We start from the raw sequence: 19,951 nt of genomic DNA, 5'->3' as shown, positions 1-19,951 counted from the left end.
ATGGAAATACATACAATTTTTGCATTTCTTACCTCTTTCTTGAAGCACTTGGCATGTTCTTCACAGCCCAGAAGAGACTGTACAAACTCAGCCACCTACAGTGCAAGATGAAAAGCCTGACTTAAAACATGCACCTGAAATAATTTCTTGGGTTGTAGTAATTCCATGTTTGAGTAAAATAGACTTCAAATCCCTCAAACGCTCAGGATTTAAATAGTAACTATCAAGTCACATTAGCATTTGCCACCTCAGAAGTTAGACCAGCCCCCGCCAGTATCTCTTCTAGCCTCTTATTTCCAGGCTGACCTACATCGGGTTATAGTTACGATGACAATGACAGCCTCCTTTTGTGCAGCGCTGGCATTCTGGAACCTGCTCTCCTCTGATCCTCCTGTCCTGTCAGGGAAGGCAGGAGGGAGTGGCCTTGTGTGTAGCAGTCTTTACAGTGACTGTCAAGGATGAGGACCTGCCCATCTGGCCCTTGGGTAGTCCTGAGGCCCCATCTGAGTCTTACCTGTGCCCAGACAGCAACAGGGACTCAAGGGATCTATGCCGAGTGAGTTCCCTCATCAGGGACAATGAGGCTGAAGCCCGAGGAAGTCGAATGACTTACTGGAGGTCACACATGGCCGGGAAGTACCCCCGGACGTTTTGGAAATCAGGTTTTTGGACTCCAGACCAAATCACTCTCTTCAACTTCATTTCCCACTCTTTTCCCCTCCCTCCCCAGCTACATATGTCCCCAGCTCCTTTTAATTAGAGAGACCCTTGGCTATAAGCACAGGAAGCTACTGAGTTTTCCCAGTTGGTGCTTTCAGGGAGCTGAGCCACCAAACATAATAAAGTGTAGACTCCCAACGACCAAAATGGCAAGAGGATTCTGGCCACCCTGGCAAGGTCTGGCATGGTTGCAGCACAGGGTGAAAGTCATGCCAGAAGGCAATAGTAATGAAACCTGGGAGGTAATGTGTATAAGAGGAATGGCCTTGCTTTCTGTTTTTAATTTTTGGCTGTCTCGTGCTGACTGAATTGTGTGCATTTGACACTTCCCTCCCCGTCTGATGGAAAAGGCCCACAAGAAGACGGGAGCTCAGGGCCTTGTATCAACACAGTCTATAACCCACGAGCTTTAGGAGTCCCCAGCCCCCTGCAGGAAGATGACAGTGACATTGACCCTCCCCATACTTTGCAGAAGAGAACATCGTGGCGTTGGCAATTTCCGGCTTACAGGGCGGCCAGGAACCAACACCCACAGGGCGAACCCAGGGCCTGACACCTGTATGCGCACCCTCGACTCACGGCTATATTTAATCTAATGCGTAGATTTCAGAACATCTTTTTCGGGCCAATCAGCATGTTGGTGTCTGCTTTACTCACCTCTGATGCCGCAAGTATGTTTTATCATGAGTCATTTACAGTCATCCTTCTAAAGTGCAGGATGATGAGAATTAAAACAACAACAAAAAAGATCTTCCCAAACCAGCTGGAACGCTGCCACACAATGGCATCCTCAAGCCCCAGAAGCACCTGGGAGGCATTCCGGTTCTGAGCTGCTTCCCTGGAGCTCCCAGTGCTCCACTCAGCCAGGAAGCTGAGCTTCTCTGTTGAGTTAATATGATTTGCCCTTCTTAGGTGGATACAAAGCATGGAGCTGAGGAAAGCCCTGGAATGCTGCCGGTCCAGCTGCAGAGACACAGTCACTGGGGCAGGTGACAGCAGGGGCTCAGAGAGTTTGTAGGGCCTGGGAAGCTGCATGGCGGGCGTAGGCCCCTTATTCCCTGGGCTGCTCTCTGGCCAAGTACGCCCCGACCTCAGCTACGCGTGAGGCCTCTGCTGGGTGCTGGGAGGGCAGGACCAGTGAGCAGGTCCAGTGTGAACATCCAATGAGTTTATGGTTCTATCAGAGGTGGGAGGATAGATGGAAAGTGGCAAGTAAGGACGGCTTACTACTCACACTGATACATGCTCAAATGCGCTAAGTTCCAGAGGCGAGGTGGAAAGGCTATGGGTTCCTGGCAGGGACAGATGGCATCTCAGATGGGAACTCAGAAGAGGTGTGATGAGGGAGGTGGAAGCTGAGACAGGCACTGTTGGGTGGCAGTGTTTCTACCCCGGGGCGATTCGGGGTGGACAAGCAGAGAACACTTTCTCGGCACAGAGCCTCAGGGTCAAGGCCGAAAGCGAGAGGCACGGTGCACATGTTCTGAGCAGTGAGGAGTCCAGTTTGGCTAGAAATGCCGAGCAGAAGGGGAGACATGGGGACAGGGGGTGGGTGGGGGTGAGGTGGCGGCCGTGTGGCTTCTGGTGTGGGTTTGCATTTCTACCTGCCAGCTGCAGGGAGCCCTGGAGTGGTGGTTCTCCATCGTGGCCACACCTTGGGATCATCCGGAGAGCTTCAAACACGAATGATGGCCAGACTCAGGCCACACAGACTCCAAATTAGCCAAACTGGGTGGGACCCAAGCGTGGGGCATACATTTTCAGATTCCCCGGTTGACTCTCATCTGCAGGTGGGGCTGAGGACCCTGGCGCAAGAGAAGGCTTGAGAGAGGATCTGGCAGTGTTGGATGGACTGGGCAGGACGTCAGCAGGGAGGCACTGAGGGCCTGGGGGCTCCACACGGGGCAGAGCACAGAGTTCAGGCAGGTGGCGCCGCAGAGGGAGAATCCAGAGATCTGCCGGCAGGCTGGGCGTGGGGCAAAAGGAGTCGAAGCCGGGTCCAGGCAAAGTGCTGAAGAGCGGGTTTCTCCAGGCCAGCGCTACTGACTGGTGGGGACTGATCATTCTTTGCTGTGGGGCCATCCTGTGTGTTGCAGGGTGTTTAGCAGCAAGCCTGGCCTCCACCTGCCGGGTGCCAGTTGCACCCCCACCCCCGCGCTGTGACAACCAGAAATGCGTCCAGACGTGGCCCACATCTACCTGTTAAAAGCCACAGCTCTAGGGGTGCCTGGGTGGCTCAGTCAGTTAAGCCTCTGACTCTTAGTTTTGGCTCAGGTCATGATCTCACGGTTTGTGAATTCAAGCCCCGTGTCGGGCTCTGCACTGACAGTGCAGAGCCTGCTTGGGATTCTCTCTCTCTCCCTCTCTCTGCCCCTCCCGTGCTCTCTCTCTCTCTCTCCCCACCCCCCATTGCAAAATAAATAAATAAATAAACTTAAAAAACAAAACAAAACAAAGCCATGGCTCTAAAAGGAAGGTTTTCCTGAGATGGTTCTTCCACAGGGAAAGGGGCAGACGGTCAAGGCAGGAAAATTAAACATAAAGAAGCAGGAGTAGGAATTAGCGACAGATACACATTTTGTTGCATCTCAGTCACCAGCTCCTGTGGGAAAGCCCTGCCAGCAGTAGGGAGCCTGGGCTCTCCACAGACAGTGAAGTGCTTTGAAAGAGGATCTTTTTAAAACACACGTTCCACAAACTTCTGTTCATGGCAGAAGTGTGTGTTGCTTTGATGGTTTGCATCCGTTAAAATGTCCTTTGCTGGGAAAATGGGAAAAGAATCACATTCCCCTTCCTCAGCATTGTTAGCCAAGCAACCACTGTCTGTGTCAAAGGTAGACTGGATTTTTTTTTAACTTTTTTTTTTTTTTTAATGCTTATTTATTTTTGAGAGAGACAGAGTGTGAGCAGGGGAGGGGTAGAGAGAGAGGGAGATATAGAATCCAAAGCAGGCTCCAGGCTCTGAGCTGTCAGCACAGAGTCCGACGTGGGGCTCAAACTCACAGACCGCGAGACCATGACCTGAGCTGAAGACAGACGCTTAACTGACTGAGCCACCCAGGCGCCCCTAGACTGGATTTTTTTTTAACAGGAATAAATAACTTGTCGGGGCAAAGAGGAGCAAAGGGGAAGCCGAGTGGCCCTCAGCTGGGCCCCGTCACGTCCCCTCCCTGCACTACCTCCCTAGGGCCTCAGGAGGTAGGGTGGCCACGGCCCCACTGCCTCACCACGTGTCTGGAATCCTCTGCCTCTTTGGAAAGAGACTGTGATTCTATTCAGTCTGTCCTTCTCCAAAGTCAAAAGCCAGTTCCATGAAATCTACTGAGGCTGACTTCTCTGGCCAGAATTTAAAAATATCCAAAGGCTTTGATCATTATTCAGTGTCATTATTCAGTACTGTTAGTCAGTATTTATTCACTCTAAGAATAAATTATATTTTGAGCTTTAATAGAAAGCCCATTTTGCTACAAACTTTAAATGTAAAGTGGTGAGCTCTAACAAACCATAGAGTACTCTCAGAAAGTTTCCCTCACATGCTCCCCTTAAAAATGTGTTTACCTATTGGGCAAACGTGAACTATTCAGATGAGCGTGAACTCCATGAAATAGGAAACTACCATCTGTTTGCCTGCACGCAAGATGGCTGTGTGGACGCGGCTGCTTTTCTAAGGTGAATGTGCTACTGTTGGAGCCTGGGGGCGGTCGCCCTCCGCCTTGGCCCCAAGAAGCCCACCTGGTGTGGAGGCTGACTGGCGCTTGGTTCCCCAAGAGACCTCATTCCCATTCCTCAAGGAACCTCATTCCTTGTTCTCAGGAGCGAGGCGTCCCTCAGCGAAAGCCCTGGCTTTGTTTTGGAAGGACAGGGAGTAGGTGAGTTCTGCGGATGACACAGCAGTTGGGAAAGACTAAGAAAGATGACCCTGTGCCAGCTCTCAGATGAGCCCATTACTTTCCCCAACTTACTTCCCCCGGCGACCTACTTTTCCTGGCATCCTCTTGGAGCTCAGCAGGCCTGTTTCCTTCAGTGGGGCTGCTGCTCCCTTAAATCTTTCCAAACGGTGGTGTTCTCTATCTTGCTGAGCCTGTAGCTGTGTGCCTGACTGCACTGGCTCCAAGTCCACTGGGGACCATGCTTCCAGCCCGGGTCTCATTTTTGAACAGTGGAATCTGTTATTTGCCCTTTTTTAAGGGCCCGATTGTATAAGGCTGCTATGCTTAGTTAGCAGTATCCTGAATTTTTCAAAACACTCCCTCCTGTTTAAAGATTGCTTTTAAAGCGACCGCCATCTTTTAAACTTAATGGACATTTAGGGAGCGCTTGGTTGAGGCTATGGCGATTTATATGAGCTGCTTTAAAAAGCATTTTTGCACATAAGGAATAAAAATGCCCACGTGTGCACCAAGCATACATGAACCGCACCTGTGGCTCTAAGGTGCACACGACCTCACCTCCTGCCCTCCCGTGCCCACGCACACCTAGTAGGAGGGTTCTTCACAAAATACACCTCCCCATTTATTTGCTCAGACACCTGCTCTGCACAAGATACTTTACTACAATGGCATAAAGAGACATAAAGATATTTTAGTTCCTACTCTTAAGCGCTTTTACTCTTTTACAGAATATTGCCATGGCCCACAGTCAGAAATACACATCACACTGACCATAACTCGAGTGTTTGCATAGACCCAGATGTTTCTAACAAAGGTTTCACAAAATAATAACCCTTACTACAATATATGGGCTTTCATTCTAGAAGCACCACATTGACCTCATAGCCTACCCGTGTTTCTGTAAACACGGCTCTGGTAGGAACAGCTGCAGTGACAAAGGAGTTAAAAGTCAGCTCCCTTGCTCTGGGCCACGTCACCAAGGCCCTGTGCTGGCTTCTCTTCACAAGTAACATGATGCAGCGAGGAGATGGAGGTCTTCCTCCCAGGCCAGGACAGCAGACGAAAGGGAGCGTTCTTGCTCTTCATCTTCTTCCACAGGCAGACTCGTGCCTTGAGTCTCCCTGAATGGCCCTTAACACAAGGACACAAGTCTGTTTTCAATGTATCCTGACTCGGGCTCCCATGGTTCCTCTCCAATACTTTGCCTAACGAGAATAAAACACAAAAGGATAGCACCCCCCTTTGTCTCCTCTTGCCCTGTACTGACTTTTCAAATCTTCACTGCCCTATTCCCGTTTCTAATGTGGTGTCTAAAATAGTCACAACCTCTATTGTTGGAACGCACTGGAATGCCCCCGGAAGCGAACCCCATCGGAGAGTTGCCTTATTTTCAAAGATACAAACAGAACCGTCATAAAGCCCACTGTCAATCCATCCAAGATTCTTCTTGAGACCCTATTTTGTTCTAGGAAACGTGCTACAAGAGTGTGAGAATACAGAAAGAAATTTAGGACGTGGTCCTTGTCCTCACGAGCATTTGGTTAGGGAGCTTTCAAGATTATGATATATTATACATTAGGAGATAAGCCAAGCAGTTTCTCTGGAATGCATCCCCAAGGGAAGTCATGGGTACAGAAGCATCACGACAGGAGCACTTTATGAACACAGCCTTACGGATGGTTTTACTTTTAACATAGAAAGTTCTAAGGCCTCTTTCAGCAATAGAAGGCTGGGGCTCCATGTATATCCATTACAAGAACTCGGGAACTGTGACCTTGCCCTCCTAATAATCATTGATGGCACCCTCGGTCTCCCCCACAGCAAGACCATCCCTTTTGAGGCTCCCCTATCCTGCTGAGACTTGCACTGTGACCACTACTGCCTCTCATCACTCCACCCCCTCGCTTTCCTTCAGTGCCAGACTTGGGACTCGTCAGATCTGAGGTCCCATAAACTTCCCGGTCACTGCTTAATTTTCCTAGAACGGAGGTTCTGTTCTCTTTGGATGATGGTCCCCTTGAGACGTTAATAAAAGCTCTGGCTCTCCTCTTAAGGACAAGAAATACACATATTGTACACATTTTTTCCAGATTCCCCAAAGCCCAATTCCACAGCCCCAGCCAGGAGCCCCGAGCTACATCTGCTGTCTGTGCCCTGCTGAATGGTACACTCACCACCTGCCGCCCCTGACACTTCTCTTCTGTGGACTTGCTCTGCCACCATCGTCCCCACTGACCTCCATCCTTGACGGCTCTCCTTGGATGGTCATGCCCTCCGTGAGGGCTTCCTCAGCGGCCGCCCCCCATCCATTACTGACACCTCATCCGGTATTTCCACCCCCAGGAATGGTTGTTGCACATCCACTGCTGTAATGTAATCTGCAGGGACCTCTCACTCAGAAAAGACTGGGTCTCTCTCCCAAAGTTTCATTTCGTGTGATGGCACCACTACTTTCCCCTTCATTCAGGTGAACTCTACGGACCGTGTAGCTCACATACCGCCATCCCAAGTCTTAAACCGTGTGGTGCTGCGTCTACAAGTGGAATCACATTTGGCTCATTTCACTTCTTCATCTTCAATATCTGATCTATTTCACTGTGTTGTGTTACGGCTTTCGACTTTAAAACGTCTGCCGACTCTGGGTGGTTTTTGCCATGGCAGCTCCCGGCGCAGGCCCTGATGATTCTACACCAGGAGCGTGGCGGTGCCCCCTGGTTGGTCCCTCTCCTCCGCCCCTTCTCACGCTTCCTCCTTCCGCAGGTGGGTGTGATTCTCATGCCCCCGAAGCACCATGTTCACAGGTGATTTTCTGCATGAGAACCTCAGGTGGCTCGTACTGCCAGTGCCCGGCCTCACACCTGGCTCACCTTCCCCATCCCAGGGCTCTTCTGTCTGTGCCCCAGGTCCTCAGGGTGCCTGGTGGGTAAGACGTCAGCTTAGGACCTGGCTCCGCCTGTGGGGCCCTGAGAAGTGACTCAGTCTCTAGGTGCCTCAATTTCCCTGTCTGTAAAATGGGCAAAATAAGAGTCCTTGTCTCGCTATCAGTACCTTAATAGTGTTAATAGCATCATCAATGTTAGTAAAGGATGCGCTCGCTGTACATATGCTATCTGTGCACACGTCATACTTCCACGCAACCTTCTGTCTTTCCTTGCGACTGGAATGGTCTCCCTTCTTCTCTCCCCTTGGATACGTTCCACTTCTGTTTCAAAATCCAGCCTATGATGCCTTTGTCATTCAACATTCATGCAACAGACACTACTGGCTTATCTACTAACTGCCAGGTATAGTGAGACGTTCTCAAGATACATATCAAGTGAGTGGAATAAGGTCTCTACTCATCTGGTCAAGGGTCGGACAAGTGAGCATAGGTCAGTGACAGAAGATTCTCTGAGGAAAAGGGGGGTGCGGAGAGGCTCCTGCAGGAGGTGAGCACTGCGCCGCTGGCTGGCAGAGTAGGAGGGGCGACCTGGGGCAGGGGTATAAAGTGTGCCAGTGTGAGGACACCGCGTGGGGGCTGCAGCCCAGCGCGGGAGAGGCACGAGGGGCGCGTGGGCAGGGAGGACGGCCCACGCAGGTTCTAAGGCCCGCGCAGCTGAGGAGTCCGTTCGGGGAGCCGGAATCATGTCAAGGTAGGCACAGACACACCCAGAGCTCACACCCAAGGTGTCTCTTCCATGTTCACCCACTGGTGGGTCTCGGCTGCTCTGTGAACGTGGGGCCGGGGGCTGGAGGCGAGGGGCTGCCCGCCCCGGGACATCGGCCTCGGCACAACGGCGATGAGGCGAGGGAAGAGAAGCCGCTGTCACTCTAACTTAAAAGGTGGTGCAACCTAGTGAATGGCTTCAAAGTCAGGAACCAGGGATTGCCGCCGAGCCGTCGGGGGAGCTCCCCATCGTGTGCAGGGCTGTTACAAGGCCAGAGCCACACACGACTGGATCACAGACACGATAGGTTTTGACTTAGTTGGCTTGGTCGTGAAGCTGCTGCACGCTTTGTAAACCAGTAAAAGTTCATCAACAAGGGGCAGAGGGGGCCGACCCGCATACTCTTTAAGGAACGAGATCACGTTTAGTCGCCACCGGCTGGCATATTCGGTCAACTCTCCGTTACCAGTGTCACGGGGGCACTGGAGGGATCGGAAGGAGAGGTGGGGCGGCGGGGTGTGCCGGGGAAAGCCCCCGCTGCTCCAGGTGGGTTTTGTGAGGTGCCCGGGAGGAGGCGGAGGGAGCAGCGTTGCCCCAAACCTCCAGCCTCCGCACGGCCTTTGCCACCTGCGCCTCGTCCGAGGCTGCGAAGGAAGGCCGAAGCCAAGGTTAAGTCGAGCTGATTGCAGAAAGTGCTCAGTGAACATTCTGTGACTAACTTCACTCCAGCTCTACCGTCATCTTGTCCTCAGAGCGACCCACGGTTTTCCTTCATTTAAAAAAAATTAATTAAGGCCTGACTAGTGGAAATAATACCTTTATTAAGAGAAATGTCAGAGAGTGTCTTCCTTAAAAGAAAACTGCTTTACATATGAAGCATTTCTGCAGCATTACAGCAAGCAAGGAGACTTACCTGATCCTTATTAAAAAGCAACATTGTAAGGAACATTTATATTAAAGTTGGATCAATTTTCCCATGTGTACCGCATCTTATGCAATGTTGTGATCTAATTCACTTTAAAAACCAACCTAAGGCTAACCGATCATCTGTGGCTTCAAGTAGACAAATGGGCAGCACAGAACTGCTCAGTAATGAGAACAAGTGAATCCTCTGGGGCCCTCCAGGTGCCCCTCAGCACAGAACAGAACATCCCGGGGGCGGGGGCTCCCCAGACAGGATGCCAGGGTGCAAAGCCTAAGATGCTTATACATGTGTGCTTCCCCAAAGTAAATCTGTGATGGGGGGCTGGAGGCTTGGGCCGATGGTGGTGGAGAACAGAGGTGGTTCTGGGATACCTCGGGGGAGAGGCCCAAACCAACTGGGCTTTCCTCACTCTCTCCAAATCATGCCTGCCTTCTCCCTTAAGTATGGATCTTAGATTTGCTGCAGTGGATTCAGCGCCTAGGAGAAACCCTCAGCAGCCTGGCACGCTCCCTCCAGGCCCCAGAGCAGCCCCGCTCACCTCGTCCACTGTCCACCGGGCCACCTCGCCTGCCTGGATGTTGGCCACGCCTGGAAGCAACTTGCAGTGCTGCTCCCTGCCGAGTGGAAGGTCCCGGAAGGGGTGGGCCGACATGGAGGACATGAAGACGGACTGGTGCAGCGCCTGCTGTGTCTGCTCAGCGGAATATTCTGAAAGAGAGGCGGGGAGTGAGCCGCACACAGAGCGCCGCCTGGGTCAGCCCCTCCGCCTGGGGGGGCCCAGAGCCAGGATAGGACAAGTGCAGGCTCAGTGGGGACCCTAGCGTTCCGGTCGCTTGGCATCATCGCCGGGAGGAGTCCCCAAGCTCGGCCCACGCCGCCGTTCTGTTTCAACACAACTGTCGTGAGAAATGGACCTTATATAAGGCCCAGGTGACTCCGGCTATTTGCTAAGCAAGGTCAAATAACCTCTACGAGACACTGCTTGATGCCAACCAAGAGTTACCCTGTCACTGCCACTGGCCTCTCTCTCCCTATATCAGGAGTCAGAGGAAGCACAGAGCCTCACGGAGTGTGGCTATTAACTTCATCTGCATACCGACCCCTCTGGGATGTGTGTGCACACAAACAGCGACTTCTTCCTGGCGGCCGCCTCCCATGGCTCCAAAGACACAACGAGCCCAGGTCCACATCTGGCTTCATAGGTCCCCTGGGGGACACTGAACATGGAATGCGGCTCAGGGTCCCCGTGAGAATCTGGGTGGCAGCTGCCGAGATAGCTCCCCGCAGGACACGACGACCTCTCGGGACTTGCGGAAAGCGGCCGCACTGCGATGTGTATACCCCGACCCAGGTGCTCTTAAATGGGCGTTCTCTCTTCAGAGAAAAAGCTCTGAAAGAGCCGTGTTCCGGGACACGAAGGGTGGCGCTGCTTGCTTGCTCAAGACTATCAGTAACGGGTAAGACCGCACTTCTGCCTCTTACTTCTCCCCAGGCTTGAGGAACTGGTGTTCCACCTTCAGGAGTGACTTTACTCTTATGTTATATCCCAACATGTAGATGGAGGCAGAGATCTCAATCCTCCAATTATTTGCTTTGAATTTATAAATGGATGCGGAGCAAAATCATCCCAGAGATTTCGGAGAACACGCGTTGCCTTTCCGAGGTTGTTTGAAAAGGCACTTTCGACACGCATTAGCAAAATAAACCCGTTGATATTCTTAAGATACTTTGAGAAGGAAGACCACACACACAAAATGCTGTAACCCTTCTAAAAGTCTACCTTTCCCGATGCAAATGACAAGTTAAGTAAGCAGGAGCCACGCGATGTAAAGTCTTTTATGATGGTTTGTCTTTTACTAACAGAGTCTGAAAAGCTATTATGCAAATATTTCTACCTCAAATTAATTACAGTTTTTAGTAGGTGAGGCTGACCTGTACCGTGCATGGTCACACAGTCATACCCGTTAGTAGTCAAGAGGTTCCAGGCTAGAAGGAGCCCATCTGTCACCACCCTGACTGCTTGGCACAGACATCCTACACAGTTACCAACGCTGGCTGTCTACACAGATAAAGAGGCGGTGAAACTGCGGCCTTCTCCCAAATTCTTATGCTCCAGTTGCAGGCGGCAGCAAGTTCATCTCTAAATGCTGATTGTCCAACACTGACCTTTTTAGTATGTAAATAGGTTATCTCCCTCCGTGTAGTTCAGCCAACAGTAAGTACGGCTGCCAGCTCTGAAGGGAAACTTCACACCTTCTTTGAAAAGCCAGTATGCATACAAACGTGAATGTTCTTTAATGAAGGTGTCAGGTTGGACAAGGAGCATGGACCAAACCAGCCCTGAAAACCCATGGCAGAAACATCCCAGAACAAGCCTGCAGTCAAAGCCACACAGTCACTGAGGGCTTTCCTGGGAACCAAAGAGTTAAAGCTATGTGTTCAGAGGGATTAAGACCTGAGCCAAAGCTGGGCTTTATTCTGGAAAAGAATCACTGCATCAATCAATTGGTTGTTTTCGCTGAAATAGCGCGGACTTAAAAAAAATAAAAAATCACATCTATATCTCAAAACCCATGCCCTGGGTAAATCAATCATGTATAGTTTCCAAAATGTATAGGACTCTGAGAAGACACAATTAACGAGCCTTATATTTCGGAGGTGCAAAGATGTTGAGTGATGGTGATTAGATTCCTGTGATTCACAAATAAAAGCTGAAGGCATTAAAAATGTAAAAGAACCACTGTGCTCCCAAGCAAGAAAATTTTCCACACTGTAATTTTGGAAGCAAATTGCCTTGGGAGCCAAGGGGTCCCCTTGGAAATACATCTAATGTGTGGGGCTCCTTGGTATGCTGCCTCTCATGGCTCTGGGCCCTGGGAGACAGGAGCCGTCGGTCAGTTCAAGAAATAAGATGGTCCACAGGTTACAACGAAAGGTAGAGAGCTCCAGCTGTATCTTACGCACTTGAACTCAGGAGGCTTTATGCTGTCTATGGCTTTTGAATTCAGTTAACTGTGTCCCTATTAGATCAAACTATTTGATTGAAGGGAGGTGAAAGCCAAATTTCTCAAAGGATGAACAGAACTCAGTGGAGAATAGGTTCTGTGGCACAAACTGAGTCGTGCCATGGCAGTGGGGACAGGTTTGCAACCATCTTGCTGGGGTGCCCACTCCCCCAACCGGCTTGGAGTTTCCATGGATATAAAGGGCTCCTGTCTGTGTACCTACAACCTCACGTTTTGGGGAATGCTTGCCAGAATCAGTTACACGCTAAGCACAAATAATATTCTACTCTTATCAACTTTACAAAATGAAATGGGAAGACTGAGAGTTGAGCCTTCCTGCTCAAAAAGACAAGAGTTAGATTAGGGAGGGAGTCTGTGAGCAGGGAGTTTGGAAGAACCAGTCTGCCAACTCCAAGATACAACTGGAATTGGGAACGTGTACCACCCAGAGCTGGCGGGAGGGGAAAGGGAAATGTGCATAAGGCCATAGTGTGGTCCCCAGCATGCTGTAACTAGTCGTTAAGTGGTTAAGTGCTACTTTAAACTTGACTGTAAGCTCCTTGAGGTCAGGATTGAAGCTCTATGAAGGGATGATGCATTATCTCAAGTTAACACAATCCAAGACTAATTTTCCAGTAGTAACAGAAGACAGAGAATACATTCTGGAGAGTGTTTTATGGTGGTTGTTTTGCCTTCTTTTACCATTTTCCAGGTCCAATTTCTTCAAAGCTGATGATTTTGGGGTGAGATCTTCATGTCTAGCTGAGAGAATGCTAGGATGGGCTTGCCTCAGAGGACTGCGGCACGGTGGGGGGTGGGGGAAGGGAAGGGTCCACATCACCTTGCTTAGTGGTGAAACCTGGTCCCCACACAGTTGCTGAGCGACCTTGGATGAGATACTCAGCTTCTATGTAGCAAGGTTTTTTAATTGGGGTAATGATAACACTGACATCCCACTGAGTTGTTGGAATTAGAACAGCTTCTGGCGTATAATGAATATTCAAATCATGTCAGATATTACATTACTGTTACAAGTGTGATAAAAGAGACAAGCTCAAAATGGAGTTGCTTGCGGTCAGGCCCACATCAGCAAACCAAGAGTTCATACCGAACCTAATTTCCTCGTTTCCTAGTTTCCACCTCTCCCAGGAATATAATCTCAACCAGTCAGTCTGGAGTTTCCTGGTGAGGTAATCTGCCTGACACATCCCTGCCATCTCCCAAACAAAGGTGACTTTACCTGAAACAGTCTGCCTTTGCTTGTCCCTGCCCCCTTCTGCCTATAAAAATCTCCCACTTTGTACAGCTCTTTGGAGCTCCTTTCTATCTGCTGGATGGGAAGCTGCCCGGTTCACAAATTGCTGAATAAAGCCAATAAGATCTTTACAACTTAAAGTTGAATTTTGGATTTTCTGTTGTTTATTTATTTATTTAAAATTTTTTAATATTTATTTTATTTTTGAGAGAGAGAGTGAGAGAGAGCAGGGGATGGGCAGAAAGAGAGGGAGACACAGAATCTGAAGCAGGCTTCAGGCTCTGAACTGTCATCACAGAGCCTGACACAGGGCTCAAACTCACGAACTGGGAAATCATGACCTGACCTGAAGTTGGATGCTTAACTGACTGAGCCACCCGGGTGCCCATTTTTATTTTTAAAGTTTTTTAATTAAAAACAAAATTTAAATGTTTAATTTGAGAGAGACAGACAGAGAGAGGGAGGGAGTGTGTGCGTGTGTGTGCATGTGTGTGCACAAGTGGGGGAGGGGCAGAGAGAGAAGAGAGGGAGAGAGAATCCCAAGTAGGCTCTGTGCTGTCAGAATGGAGCCCAACTTGGGGCTCGATTTCACAAACTGTGAGATCATGACTTGAGCCAAAATCAAGAATTGGATGCTTAACTGACCGAATTTTGTTTTTAAACATAAGATAAAAAGATTTTTTAAGTTCTAACAATAGTGAATGTTCGGACGTATAAAATTTCCAAAGCCCGCATGGCTGGATATGCCTAAAACCTATGAAAGCTGAAATTCAGCTGAAACCCAGGATCTCCAGGCCATGTTCTGATTTCACACCCAAGTGGTCCTGAAAGGACAGAGTAGTGGTCACCAAGATGACGTGCAGAATCCCGCTGGAAGGCGATGAGTGTGGGATCCCTGGCCACCGGTGATGCTGGGTAGGGCATCTGTTGCCCAGGCAGGCTGGTGCCAATGTGCAGCAACAGGGTAACATGGTTAAAATGCGTGCAGCCTGCCAGCTTTGAAATTATGTGGCTCTTGACAGACTTTTAAAATGTGGGGTGATTTGCATTATTTTAAATTCCGCGCATAAAATTAGACTTTTGAAAATATCCACTTAAAAATCTGCATACATTTTTATCAAATGTGAACATGCTGATTTTAACTTTTTACCAAGCCCAGCACAGCTCATGTCATATTAGATAGATACTCCCTGAATGGTTGCTAATAAATTAAAAAGCGTAAGCCTATGATGAAAAAGTATATGCTGTCTTCAGAAACTATTATCAAATGAAAACGATCAGGTCATTCGGTCTTGGGGCTCTTGGAGTAAGCAGAGCCATCTAGATTCGAAGAGGGTGCCCGCCATGAGCAGGGGACACAAAGGGTCTTTCTAACCGGGTAACTTACGGACTTCACCCCTCAGGCCCGACATCCAACCCATTGTCCACCTAACACAGCGGAGGGATATGGGCTGCTTCACAGTTACACGGCCTCACTGCAGCAGTGATTCCCAGCCAGCTCCCCTAAAGGTCAGCCAAGAAAACTCAGCCTGCGAAAGCAGCCCCCCTACTTACAGGTTTTAAGATTTTAATTAATCAAAATGCCTTTTGCACCAGAAAAGGAAATGCATGCGTAATCCTGGCTTTGCCTTTAACACCAATGAGTGAGTGACAATAGGGAAAGATACCCCTACATTTAAAATGTCTTTCCTTTTCCAGAAAACAGAGCACGTGATATCTGTCACCTCCGTGGTTTGCCATTTGTAGAATAGTTTGGAAGAGGTTTTTTTGCCTCTGTTTTTCTCTCGGTGTTTCTTTTGGGTGTTATGAATTTAAAAAATTTATAATGATGGGTTTAAGGATTCCAGTCAAGTCGCTTCAAGGTTTGGAGCATCGCCCGTTCCCACGGCCAGGGGGTTCAGCCGTGTGTGTCCAGCGCCAGGATACGGGGACGCCCTAACTAGCGTTCCAGGGCACTTGGCCATGGATCGGCATCCACTCAGAGAGGAGAAAATAATCCCATCTCCAAAAACGTTGTCATTACTTTTCTTGCAGAGGCAGTAAATTGTTCGACTCCAATGGACTCCCCGAGGAGATCAGAGTCTCTCTGCTCTTGAATGGGAAAACCCTCACAGGGCACAGGCCCTCTTCTCCCAGTCCACGGGGACAGCCAGCTCAGGCCGGTTGTGGATGCCGTGTGACTCAGGGGCTGCCTCTCGGGTGAAATGATCAAACAGACGCATGACTGTGGTGTACAAGCACGATCTGCCTCCCCATTCCACGGACTTAAACAAAGTCTGGAGGATTTAGAGACAAAAGGTTTTTAATTCATCTGAAAATAACATGAAAGTAGGTCCCTGATTTCTTCTCTGCCCCTCTGGTTCTTCCAACTTCTGCTCTACCCCCACAAAGGGAGAAAAATCCTTTATGGAAATGCTCTTTAAAAATATGGCTGTTTCTTCACAAAAGCGCACACAACAAAACTGTAGCAAGTGAGTCATAAATGGTAACCAGAGGCTGCATGGCTGGGTCTCAGGTTATTTTTAATCCCACTAAAAACAGAGATCCATTTCACAAGCAACCTTCTCTTCAATGAAAGGGGTAGCAATTCTATTGTGTTCTCTGTTCCAAAAAGGAGGAAGCAAAAAAAAAAAAAAAAAAAATTGCCATGGGTCCCCATATCTGATTACGTTTTCTCTGGCCTACTGCATAATCCGTGACAGTCCCGGACTGACTTTCCTCAATGTACCCAGCACTCACTGAGAAGTTACTCCGCCTGCAGCACCGAGCTCCAGGAGTGGCTGCTCCTGGAGGAGCAAGGAAATGTTCAAAAGGGGCTTGACAGTTTGCAACCTTTTTTCTTCCCGTGATCCCTTTGTTTCTAGGCCTCTGTTCTTAACATGCTTGGAGCCCTCATTTCTATGCTAACTCATCTCCTCTTGATTGTAATGGGGTTTGACTCACTCAATCCTTTCTCATTTCTATTTTCTTACCTCCCAGTTTCTCCAAAATGAAAGTGAAAAGCAGAACAAGGGGATCCCGAACACCATTGGTGAGACAACCATGCCATCCGTGCTGTGTGGGAACACACCTGAACAGGCATTCAGTTCCCAGCGGGAACTTGGCCCACTGCGGGTTCCTAACCGTGACTTACGTTACTACTAAAACAAGTGGGGTGATTGGTCTGCTGACCCAAGTTCTACTTCTTCATAACCATGTTATTTGGAATCCATACATTTTTATCTGCAGAGTGCTTTAGGACTGTGGTTATTAGTCCTCCCTCATCACAAACCCGTTTCTTCTGTATTGGTTTTACATGAATGTGGAAGACAAAGCACAGAAATGTCAGAGATTGTTAGGGACTTCCCAGTGGCCTTATCGACAGAATCAGGAGAATGAAGACCCCTGCATGTTCTAGATCTGTGTATTGTCCGCAAAGCAGCCACTGGCCACATGTGGCCATGCAATACATAAGATGTGGACAGTGCAAACTGAGATGCATTGTAAGGGTACATGTCCTGGATTTTGATGACTTAGTACCAAAAAAAAAAAAAGAATGTAAAATCCGTCCTTCATTTTTTTTTTTTTTGTAATCTTGATTTACATGTTGAAATGATATTTCGGATATGGGTTAAATAAAATGGCATCCAAAATTAACTTTCCTTGTTCCTTTTGTTATTTTAAATGTGGCTACTAGAAAACTTGCAGCTCGCACATGGCTAGTGTTGTATTTCTATTGGACGGTGCAGTCTGGAAGAGTGATGACTCATGGCGTCTCTCAAGATCCACACTTGGTGCAGGAAGGGCTGGGTGGCTGAATGGAGTTAACGTGACTCATGTTGACGCGATGACGATGAAGCTCCAGGCAGCCTGCATCCCACCCAGCCCCCGGCAACCGACAACCCTGAGAGAGGGGGAAGACAGAAGACCTGAGATTAAACACTGCCCACTTGGGTGGGGGAGTGCTGCTGGAGACGGCTGCCCGAGCTCCGGTGTTGGCGTCACGGATTACTGGCCGTGACACTGGAGCTGTACGTTGGTCTGGCACACAGTGGAACGGGGGACGCTCAGTGGCTGCAGCGTTGGTGAATAAATGACTCAATGAATAAATGCATGTATCAGGGAAGTAGGAACTGTCTGCGCTTACTACAAACACAAAGAATGGCTTTCAAAACTCGATCAGGAGCCACTCAGATTTAGAGCCACTTTGTCGAAAAGTGTCACTGCACACCCCTCCATCACTAAATTCTCAAGGAGCTTGTGGTAACCCGGCTGCTCTTTTCTCACTGGTGACTAGGTACCAGCGGGAGGACGGACACAAGAGCTTTCAAGTTTGTAGACTCCCTATGGAGTCTATTTTCCGAGGGTCGTCAATGCCCCACTTTTGGGCTTTACAGTTCATCACCTCTGCTCAGAGCCAACTGGCCTTCCCTCTCAGCCCTGCTCCCTCACTCAGTGAAAGGTCAGTGACCCAGCCCACCGTCCCTGTGCACTCCGGGCCCGCCTTCCCTCTGGGCAGGTGCCTTCATACTGGCCGTTCCCCCTGGCACCCCTCCTGCATGTCCTCGCTGTCACGTCTCTGAAGACTGAGAAGTAGCGCTCCTTACAGGCGGGGATCCAGCCCCGCAGCCCACTGCTGGCCTTCTTCCCTACTGACGGAGCGTCTCCTCACAGCTCCTACTCAGCGGGCACCCAAACTGTATCCACCCTCTGCTAGACGCTGCAGTCTTCCCTTTCTCCCCCGCACATCTCTCTCTCTTCCCTGGCCCCTCTGCAGGCACTTGAGGCTGCTTCTTTCTCCTTCAGCGGCCTTCCCATCTCCTCTGGCCCTCAGGGCGCTTCTCCCGCCTGCCCTCGCCCGCTGGCCTATGGGGCACAGCCTTTCTGGCTTCTCTGGCCTCGCTGCCTTCACAGAGGCACCTCCTGACGAGTTTACGGCCAAACACAACAGGATCCTGACGGGACAAGTCATTTACCAAGCAGGGAGAGTGGCAAATAAAACGAAGTCCCCACAGTGAGACTCAGTCCTCCAGTCTGTGAAGGGATTTAGCTGCTGGCTTTTATTCCTGAGGGCAGGGTTTTTTTTTTATAGCTGCTCCTTTTGGTCCTACTGCAGCAAACTCTCTTTTAAGGGGTCTCTGATGCCAGGAGTCTATCCGTCAGCTTCCGCACTCAGATGCTCAGGGCTCCTCACACAGAGGCCCTGAGGCCTTGTCACTGTCCCCAGCCCTCTCTTCAGCCTGCTGGGGTGGGGGTGGGGGGTGGGGGTGGGGGTGGCGGGGGTGTGTGTCATGCTTCTTAAGGGTGGCTCCTCCAGGACAGCCCCCTCCCCCGACTTGCTACTCTGTATTGAAATTGTGTGTTTATTTGCAGGCTTTGATTAAGTGGGGTACAAACTCAAGGGCAGTCATTTCCAAGTCATCCTGCACCCCCGTGGCCGGCACAGTGGAGTACAGGTGCGTAAGACCCAAGCTGACTGTGGAGCCATCTGAGGAATTTCACTGCGGAGACAGATAACGCCGTGGCAAATGCCAAGCTGGTCTGTGCCAGTGAAAACAATGAGTTTCCATCCCATGGGCTCTCGTTTGACAAATATACTCATTACTGAAAAAGCTGAGAATTGTTTGTGATATGGAATCTTACTAACATCTCAATTTGATACTCAAGGAGCAGGTATCCCCCCTCCACTTTCATTTTAACAAACATGCAGAAAAACCCATATTAACTTGTGATATGTTAGTCATCCAATAAAAGATTTCAGGGCAGCATATCTTTTGATGGCTGAAGGGTGACCTTTTGGTTTAATATCTGCTTCGTGCAGCTTGAGACATCATTAATTAGCTTCTTTCGATTGAATACTACAACCCAATCACTCAGCGTGTATTTTTTTTATCCTCGGCAGGACCATTTTCCTTCACTTGCAAAAGTGAGGCCATAATTGAATGAACGTGGGTGCCAACCTGACCAAGAACTGGAGTCGCTCTTCTCAAAGCGGGCATCCCCTACCTGTTCGCTTCCTATCCCGGCTCTCCACATGCAGTCCTAAGAAGACCGAACCCTACTGGAGCTGGCATTCACAAATCTGGAAGGCCCTGCCACGTTGACGCACATGTCAGTATGACCCAGAAGAAAACAGTACCGAGCATGATGAAGAAACAGTTTAATTGTATCTTAATTCCAGCCCTGGATGGTGGTACTGGATTGAGGCAAATGGATTTGGAGGCAAACCCTCTGAGCTGAGGGCATGGCGTGGGCACCTGCCCCGAGGGCGGCAGCATATGCGACCAGTGCCGGAGCCCAGGCAGGTGTGGGTGCCGGGCTCTGTACTCGGTCAGCTGCTTCTCAGCTTCTGTAACGTAGAGGCAGGGAGGGACGAGTGAACTAATATGTTGCAAACCTTCAAGTCTTACACGACCTGCCTCCAGGTGGGAAGACACGTGTATTATTTCTCTTTGCCCCCGCTGCTCCCCACCTAGCATACTACTGTGGCACCCCGCACACGGGAGGCACTCAACGGCCGTCTGTTGACA

At 49.6% G+C, this 19,951-nt stretch overlaps 1 protein-coding gene across 2 annotated transcripts in view; it reads right to left on the bottom strand.

Moving 5' to 3' along the window:
• Positions 1-19,951, bottom strand: part of L3MBTL4 (L3MBTL histone methyl-lysine binding protein 4) — a 447,392-nt gene that overhangs the window by 3,870 nt on the left and 423,571 nt on the right. The window contains exons 17-18 of one of the 2 annotated variants that reach the window (XM_047828725.1): positions 9,721-9,890; positions 33-95 (exon numbers count right to left, since the gene is read on the bottom strand). In XM_047828725.1, the coding sequence (XP_047684681.1) occupies positions 33-95; positions 9,721-9,890 (233 nt within the window). Of the gene's footprint in view, positions 1-32; positions 96-9,720; positions 9,891-15,774; positions 17,326-19,951 lie in introns of those variants that run through there. The other variant, XM_047828726.1, reaches the window with a different exon arrangement.

This window comes from Prionailurus viverrinus, chromosome D3, assembly GCF_022837055.1.
Source record: "Prionailurus viverrinus isolate Anna chromosome D3, UM_Priviv_1.0, whole genome shotgun sequence".
NCBI classification, from domain to species: domain Eukaryota; kingdom Metazoa; phylum Chordata; class Mammalia; order Carnivora; family Felidae; genus Prionailurus; species Prionailurus viverrinus.
Note: the sequence above shows the minus strand (reverse complement) of the source record. Positions and strands in the feature narration are given on the sequence as shown.